At 44.1% G+C, this 10000-nt stretch overlaps 1 protein-coding gene across 1 annotated transcript; it reads left to right on the plus strand.

The window, feature by feature from the left end:
• The first annotated feature begins 929 nt into the window (after nt 1-929).
• ppp1r35 (protein phosphatase 1, regulatory subunit 35) lies at nt 930-7737 on the plus strand. Its single transcript, XM_026996592.2, has 6 exons — nt 930-1144; nt 2922-3131; nt 3572-3689; nt 4738-4944; nt 5998-6131; nt 7370-7737. The coding sequence occupies exons 2-6, from the start codon at nt 2922-2924 to the stop codon at nt 7547-7549; spliced, it is 849 nt and encodes a 282-aa protein (XP_026852393.1). The 5' UTR covers nt 930-1144; the 3' UTR covers nt 7550-7737.
• Nucleotides 7738-10000: the final 2263 nt, after the last annotated feature.

Consider the following 10000-nt stretch of genomic DNA (forward strand, 5'->3'; position numbering starts at 1 on the left):
TAGTGTGGAGTGTATAATATATCATATAATAATAGTGTGGAGTGTGTAATATATATCATATATAATAATAGTGTGGAGTGTATAATATCATATCATATAATAATAGTGTGGAGTGTGTAATATATCATATAATAATAGTGTGGAGTGTATAATATCACATCATATAATAATAGTGTGGAGTGTGTAATATCATATAATAATAGTGTGGAGTGTATAATATAATATATAATAATAGTGTGGAGTGTGTAATATCATATAATAATAGTGTGGAGTGTGTAATATATAATAATAGTGTGGAGTGTATAATATATAATAATAGTGTGGAGTGTGTAATATATAATAATAGTGTGGAGTGTATAATATATCATATCATATAATAAGTGTGGAGTGTATAATATCATATCATATAATAATAGTGTGGAGTGTGTAATATATCATATCATATAATAATAGTGTGGAGTGTATAATATAATATATAATAATAGTGTGGAGTGTGTAATATCATATAATAGTGTGGAGTGTATAATATCATATAATAATAGTGTGGAGTGTGTAATATCATATAATAGTGTGGAGTGTATAATATCATATAATAATAGTGTGGAGTGTGTAATATATAATATCATATAATAATAGTGTGGAGTGTGTAATATCATATAATAGTGTGGAGTGTATAATATCATATAATAATAGTGTGGAGTGTATAATATCATATCATATAATAATAGTGTGGAGTGTGTAATATATCATATAATAATAGTGTGGAGTGTATAATATCATATCATATAATAATAGTGTGGAGTGTGTAATATCATATAATAGTGTGGAGTGTGTAATATATCATATCATATAATAATAGTGTGGAGTGTGTCTGACTGTGTGTGGTGTGGCCGCCCACCGCTGCGTGGCGCTCAAACAACACGAGCGGTCTTTCTCTTCCTTTACCCGGAAGTCTTTGTCCTGTAATGGTCTCTGTGCTGCGAGCGAGGAGGGAGTTTTGAAGGCGTTTTAATGTCCCTCCGATGACTCCGATGACTCTGATGACTCCGATGACTCCGATGACTCTGATGACTCCGATGACTCTGATGACTCTCGGGACTAAACGTTGCTTTACCTCCGATAGCTAAACCGCCTCGTACAGTCGGTAAGTAAACACCGTGAAATACCGCGCGCGACAGGCGCGGGGACGTTACTGACGCGTTTGGACGTCCTGAGTTTTAAAGCGCGCGACCCTCTGGACAACAGGCGTGACAGTTCAATTATTTACGCTTTTAAAACACTACCACTACCTAACACCAGCCACCACTACCTAACACCAGCCACCACTACCTAACACCAGCTACCACTACCTAACACCAACACCAGCCACCACTACCTAACACCAGCCACCACTACCTAACACCAGCTACCACTACCTAACACCAACACCAGCCACCACTACCTAACACCAGCCACCACTACCTAACACCAGCTACCACTACCTAACACCAACACCAGCCACCACTACCTAACACCAGCCACCACTACCTAACACCAGCTACCACTACCTAACACCAACACCAGCCACCACTACCTAACACCAACACCAGCCACCACTACCTAACACCAACACCAGCCACCACTACCTAACACCAGCTACCACTACCTAACACCAGCCACCACTACCTAACACCAACACCAGCCACCACTACCTAACACCAGCCACCACTACCTAACACCAGCTACCACTACCTAACACCAACACCAGCCACCACTACCTAACACCAGCCACCACTACCTAACACCAGCTACCACTACCTAACACCAACACCAGCCACCACTACCTAACACCAGCCACCACTACCTAACACCAGCCACCACTACCTAACACCAGCTACCACTACCTAACACCAACACCAGCCACCACTACCTAACACCAGCCACCACTACCTAACACCAGCCACCACTACCTAACACCAACACCAGCCACCACTACCTAACACCAGCCACCACTACCTAACACCAACACCAGCCACCACTACCTAACACCAACACCAGCCACCACTACCTAACACCAGCCACCACTACCTAACACCAACACCAGCCACCACTACCTAACACCAGCCACCACTACCTAACACCAACACCAGCCACCACTACCTAACACCAACACCAGCCACCACTACCTAACACCAACACCAGCCACCACTACCTAACACCAGCTACCACTACCTAACACCAACACCAGCCACCATTACCTAACACCAACACCAGCCACCACTACCTAACACCAGCTACCACTACCTAACACCAACACCAGCCGCCACTACCTAACACCAGCTACCACTACCTAACACCAACACCAGCCACCACTACCTAACACCAGCTACCACTACCTAACACCAACACCAGCCACCACTACCTAACACCAGCCACCACTACCTAACACCAACACCAGCCACCACTACCTAACACCAAGACTAACTACCACTACCTAACACCAGCTACCGCTACCTAACACCAAGACTAACTACCACTACCTAACACCAGCTACCACTACCTAACACCAACACCAGCTACCACTACCTAACACCAGCTACCACTACCTAACACCGAGACTAACTACCACTACCTAACACCAGCTATCACTACCTAACACCAAGACTAACTACCACTACCTAACACTAACACTGATAGGCAGAGTGTTCTGTTCAGTGGGGCTTTTATCAGAAGGTGTTGCACGTTCGTCCAGACAGTCAGTCAAGTTGTACATGAAAATGTCTGAAAACGAGAAATAGTGCACCGGGACAGCTCCCAGTCAGGCTGTGTGTGTGTGTGTGTGTGTGCGCGCGCGCGCGCGTGTGTGTGTGTGGCTGTGTGTGTGTGCGTGTGTGGGTGTGTGTGTGCGTGCGTGGGTGTGTGTGTGTGTGTGTGTGTAACAGATGACGGACACGGAGAGTACAGCATTTGGTGAGACCTTCATGGAGTTGGTCCCGCCCCCACTCCCTGGGCGCCCAGCCACGCCCCCACCCCAGTGTCCAGAGCTTGACCTGTCCATCACCCTCAGCCTGGATCAGCTGGAACTCCCGGAGCGGTGTGCAGATGGAGACGGAGTTCGGGAGAGAGGACGCCCTCACACACGCCAGCGGCAGGTCGGCACGGCCGCAGAAAACGCTGCTCTCAGAGTTACATCGTCATGGAAACATTGCTTTGAGATCAGTTAGATCACAAAACACTACGTTTTGGTTGTTTTTTTCTTTCCTTGATATATTTCTTTTTTCTACCCCAGTGTTGGTAGTTATCAGTCTCCACATAAGGAGCCTGTAGTGACACAGACTTACACGTATTTCCTGCGTCGCCTGACCATGTGATCTAACACACGCATGATTGGCTGGCAGTGCTGTGACCTCACGCACTCTCCAGTCCTTCTGCCCTGACAGCAGGGGCAGTAAATATAAACAACACCCCCGCAGTTATGGTGGGGCAGTGTCACCTGACCTGAGCTTGGGGGGGTGATGTGTGCCTGTTCAGGTTTGTTTTGTCGTGCTGTGTTTTTAATCGTGGTGGTTTGTTTACTTGTTTACCTGTTCAGGTGCGCTTTGCTGTGAGCCCTTCATGCTCAGTGGACCAGCCTCTTATCACAACGGTGATTCCACAGACCTGTGACAACCAATCAAGAGCTGAGAAACCAAACAGCAAGGAAAAGCAAAGTTAGGACACACACACACACACTAACACATACACAATAACACACACATACACAATAACACACAAAAACACACACGCATACACACACAATAACACAAAAACACACACAATAACATAAACAACACACACAACAACACACACAATAACACACATAATAACACATACACACACAATAACACAGACAATAACACACACACAATAACACACAATAACACACACACAACAACACAGACCTGTGACAACCAATCAAGAGCTAAGAAACCAAACAGCAAGGAAAAGCAAAGTTAGGACACACACAATAACACAAACAATAACACACAATAACACACACACAATAACACACACACACGCAATAACAATCACAAACACACACACGCACAATAACACACATGCACAATAACACACACACAATAACTAACACACACAATAACACACACAGTAATTCACACACACAATAACATACACACGCACAGTAATTCACACACACAATAACACACACACACACGCAGTAATTCACACACAATAACACACACACAGTAATTCACACAATAAAACACATGCAGAATAACACACACACACACAATAACATATACAATAACACACACACACAATAACACACACACACGCAGTAATTCACACACAATAACACACATATGCAGTAATTCACACACACAACATACACACGCAGTAATTCACACACAATAACACGCACACAATAATACACACAATAACACACATGCACAATAACACACACACACACGCAGTAATTCCCACACACAATAACACACATGCAGTAATTCACACACACACGCAGTAATTCACACACACAATAACACACATGCAGTAATTCACATACAATAACACAAACATGCAATAACACACACAATAACACACAATGCACGCAATAACACACAATAATACAGTAACACACAATCGAACACAACACACATTAGCACACACAGTAAAACACAACGCACGCAATAACACAGAATCAACACACGCGTTGATATATATATATATGTGTGTGTGTGTGTGTGTGTGTGAGCACAGAGGGAAGGCGGGGCCATCATCCGACAGAGGTGTCTGATCAGAGTGGAACATCACTGTTAGAGGGGGCAGAGCTGAATACCACTCTGGCTCTAAAGGCAGAGCTTCGACAGCTGGAGGAGGCGGAGTTTGATGCCCAGAAGGCTGTGCAAGAGAAAATGCAGAACTCAACTCTTACTCGAGAGTGTATAAGAGTGAGAGCATCACAAGGTAAACACCCCCCCCACCCCAAACACACACACACCCCGCACACACACTCACTCACTCGCATGTATGCACCATTACACATTTACACACTCACACACACTGACTCACTCATATGTATGCACCATTACACACTTACATATACACACACACACACACACACTCACTGACTCACTCACATGTATGCACCATTACACACTTGCGCACACTGACTCACTCACATGTATGCACCATTACACACGCACATTCACACACACTGACTAACTCACATGTATGCACCATTACACACTCACACACACTGACTCACTCACATGTATGCACCATTACACACACACACTCACACACACTGACTCACTCACATGTATGCACCATTACACACTTACACACGCACATTCACACACACTGACTCACCCACATGTATGCACCATTACACACACACTCACACACACTGACTCACTCACATGTATGCACCATTACACACACACACACTCACACACACCGAGTCACTCACATGTATGCACCATTACACACTTGCACACACTGACCCACTCACATGTATGCACCATGACACACTTACACACACACACACTGACTCACTCACATGTATGCACCATTACACACTTACACACACACACTGACTCACATGTATGCACCGTTACACACACTCACACACACTGACTCACTCACATGTATGCACCATTACACACACACACTGACTCACTCACATGTATGCACCATTACACAGTTACACACACACACACCCACATGTATGCACCATTACACACACACTCACACACACACTGACTCACTCACATGTATGCACCATTACACACACACTCACTCACATGTATGCACCATTACACACTCACACTCACACACACTCACTCACTCACATGTATGCACCATTACACACACACTCACTCACACACACTCACTCACTCACATGTATGCACCATTACACACTTAGACACTCACACACACTCACATGTATGCACCATTACTCACTGACTCACTCACTGACTCACTGACTCACTGACTGTCCTTTCCTCTTCACTTCAGGGCTGAACTTTCCCCGCTCTCAGCACTTGTACCGGGCTCTTGTAAGCGTCAGCCTATCACATGACCAGCTCATCAGCCAGGTGCTACGGGATAGGCCAGGACTGACCCCGCCCACAGTCACTTACAACAGCAAGGTTTGAAGAAATAGCTTTTAAAGTCGTTAAGATCTTGAGAGAGACATGAAGTTATAGGTGTGAGAGGCTGGTGACCAGATGAGGCGTTGAGGCAGGTGTATTTCTATCAGGGGGGTGACCTGGTGTGTGTGTGTGTGTGTGTGTGTGTGTGTGTGTGTGTGTGTGTGTAAGCAAGTTATTTGTCAGGCATATTTACTATTAGAAATGCTAAGATTATGTACTACATTATTTTAGTAAATATTTTGAATAAATGTCACTGATATTGGGAGAGTATTCTAATAAATGATGAGATACACGTTCTGAATATTTACTCACATGCTCACGTAGACTGATTGGAGGATACTGAGAAGCTCACATGTATCCTAATGGTATGACGTAGCCATGTCGTTACCAGCAGGTCTAATCTCATCATTTCTAATTCAGTTAAGATGGAACGCTTGAACGTTAACTATCTGAACATAATTCTTGCTACACAAGGAGTTCATCCCAAGATTTGCTTCAAATTCTCATTCATTAAGGAAGTGTGTTCTTGTGGTGGGACACCAAAATGTTGTCTGTGTCTACATCCATAGATCAGTTCCACAAAGTGAAGTTTTTCTGGGCCAGTTAAATCCCAGATCCACATGCTGGTTAATCTGACCATGGATGAGTGTGGAACTGTGAGAATATTCCTCCCTTAGTGTCTTTGATCCTTAAACTGTCATCTAATCAGAATTAGACGCTGACATAATGTTTTTCTTTTTTAGAGATGACTCCACCTTATATTGATGAGCGTGCTGTACAAATGTTAAATGTGTTACAATGTGTGAGTGTGTGTGTGTGTGTATGTGTGTGTGTGTGTGTGTGTGTATGCAAGTGTAAGTACTAGATTATTTATGTGAAAATGTTTCATGTATTTCACTCTAAACAGCCTTCCATACACAACACCCACACATCTGTAGAGTGCGTATGCACAGAACATCTGTAGTGTGTGTGTATGTCTATGTGTATGTGTATGTGTATGCATGTGAGCTACAGAACATTACATCAGTCCTTAGTAGTTTTTTATTTGGGTCATTTATTATTCACTGTGAATAGTTACTGCCAGACTGGGTGTCTAAGGTGCTTTATTGAAAGACTTAAGGTTGTTTTGTTTTATTTTTTTACAGAATATCTCACTAATAATTTGCGCTAATTTCCATGGTTCTAATAATATAGAAGGAGACAACGTTACAGTGGATGTTTTTGTGCACCTGTAGTTCCACTCACTACCAGCAGAGGGCCCAGACCTGTTTGCCTTCTACAGCCCACAGCAGCTTATCAGAGAGACACCTCTGTTGCCAGGCGACCAGATCCCCGTGGCCAGCCCCTGTCCTGTACCTAGACCCAGTCACGCTACCTTTCACCTACACGAGCGGCACAGGCAGTGGGACGTGTGACTCCGCCCATCACTTCCTGTGGCTGTGGCCAAGATTGTGCTGTGTGGGTTTGTGAACTGATGACGACGACCAAGTCCTGGTTGTGTATGTAAAGCTGAGGGTGTGTGTGTGTGTGTGTGTGTGTAGGTAGAATGACATGGTTTTAACATGTACAGTGATTGGACTACTGAATAAATGTATGTTGCACATTCCTGTCTTTCAGTCTCTTTTATATTCACACACAGGTGAGTGTGTGTGTGTGTGTGCCTGATGTTTCTCTGATTCAGTAAAGAATAACTAGTATAACCCACTACTGCCTTCTGTTCATTCATGAGCAGTAAGACCCTCAACCCTGATAGGGCTGGTCTCTAGTGGGTTATAAATGATAGGGCTGGTCTGTAGTGGGTAATTAAAATATTAAAGGGCTGGTCTGTAGTGGGTTATAAATGATAGGGCTGGTCTGTAGTGGGTAATTAAAATATTAAAGGGCTGGTCTGTAGTAGTGGGTTATAAATGATAGGGCTAGTCTATAGTGGGTTATTAAAGCATTAAAGGGCTGGTCTGTAGTGGGTTACACTGCATAAACATGGAAACATGCTATTGGAGCTCTTCTGTCCCGACTAGCACTACCGTGAATGTGAGGTCGGTATCTCTGACCCTTCTCCACTGATCTCCTGGGGACCTGACCTGGTGGAAGGTCTGATTTCTCCCAGTCGTGCACAGAAGTCTTATATAAAACACCAGTCCACAACACTGCTTGGGTGACAGTGGCTCAGTGATAAGTGGCTTTACCCCTGGTGTTGGGGGTTTTGGGTTCAAATCCCAGGTGAAACACATTTTACGTATTTCAAGTGTTTAATACTAACTAGGAGGCAGCTACTTTATTCAAGCTAAGCCAGACACTACAGTAAGTTATTTCAAAATTTGAGCAACACCCTCTCTGGCTGCTGCATAACCCCTGATATTCACTCCCCCAGAAACCCCAGGGGGGGACAGGAACCATCATTCTTCCCCCCTGGGTTACCCCACACACACACCACCACTCCTCAGAGACCTGTCTGGGATTTGAACCCAGAACACCCAACAACCAGGTGATGCTCTTACCAATGAGCCACAGTGCCTCAAATTTGTCTCTTGCCATTTGGCAGTACAGACTCAGAAAAAAACATCACCTGTGAACCATCCAAGAAGCTACTGGTTATGACTGAACACTGGACTAGTAGATGAAGCCATCATGTAAGACAGGAGGCGGAGCCAGTAACGACTGGGCAGGACCAGGAGCGTAACATGGCAGTCTCTGGGTGTTAATATACACCACAGAAAAGGTTTTTGAGTCCCAGCTCTGCAGGTCCTGGATTGGAAGTCTGGTGTGATTTGTCCTCATGGGACCAAGTTTATGTTAGTTTATCACTACAGCTGTTAACCACATCCTGCTGTGTGTGACTGACTACACAAACTGTAATAAAGTATGCTTGAAAAATTCCAAGCCACTGTTTAACTCCGTTGCTCTCGCCCTGGGAACCCTGCTCTAGTAGAAAGACCAGGAGGCCATCACCATCGTCTCTCCTCATGAATGGGCCGAGTGGCCAACTACAAGGAGCACTTCATTCCCATGGCAACACAATAGCAAAACCACCCCACCCACTCCTCATATGGAGAGATGTAGTTAACTCAGTTTCATGTAGTTCCATGGCATTTGTCTATGTCTTGTTCTACGTTTGGCTTAGTTATATAAACACTTTATCAGTGTTGATGTCATTGCAGTATTTTATAAACACTTCATCGGTGGTAGCTCAGTGGTTAAGGTTCTCCACTCAGAAGGTTGCCAGTTCAAGTCCCACCACTGCCAAGTTACCACTGTTGGGTCCCTGAGTAAGACCCTTAACCCTCAATTACTCAAGTTGTACTCAGTCATGATTGTAAGTCGCTTTGGATAAAAGTGCCAGATAAATGTTGACATCAGTGCTGTATTTTATAAACGCCAGTTCTGCCAACATCATGCCAACACACCGGCTGCCGATTCAGCTCTCTAAATGACATTTTTCTTCCAGATTACTTTTATAGGAAGTTTTTTTCATGTTGCAAACACCAACAGATTAAATCTTAAGACTAGGTCATCAACTGGTACTGAATCTTTAAGGCCTCCGTGGGACTCTCTCACACACACAGAGAACACAGAATATAATATTTTGATAAATGACGACTTGCTAATGATTTATACCATTGCATTGTGTGTGGGGGAGGGAGTATCTCTGTATTTACCAACAGCATCCCTGCCCAATTAGACACACACACAAACACACACAGACACACCCACATACACACAGTGGACATTAACATTTCACTGCCTCTAATCTGACATTCAAAATGTGATTGAAAAGGAGTGAACTGAGTTGTCAATAAATGATTATCTTTATGTGTGTGTGTGTGTGTGTATATGTGTGTGTGTGAGTGAGTGTGTGTGTGAGTGTG

The sequence above is a fragment of the Electrophorus electricus genome, chromosome 22, assembly GCF_013358815.1.
Source record: "Electrophorus electricus isolate fEleEle1 chromosome 22, fEleEle1.pri, whole genome shotgun sequence".
Taxonomy (NCBI): Eukaryota; Metazoa; Chordata; class Actinopteri; order Gymnotiformes; family Gymnotidae; genus Electrophorus; species Electrophorus electricus.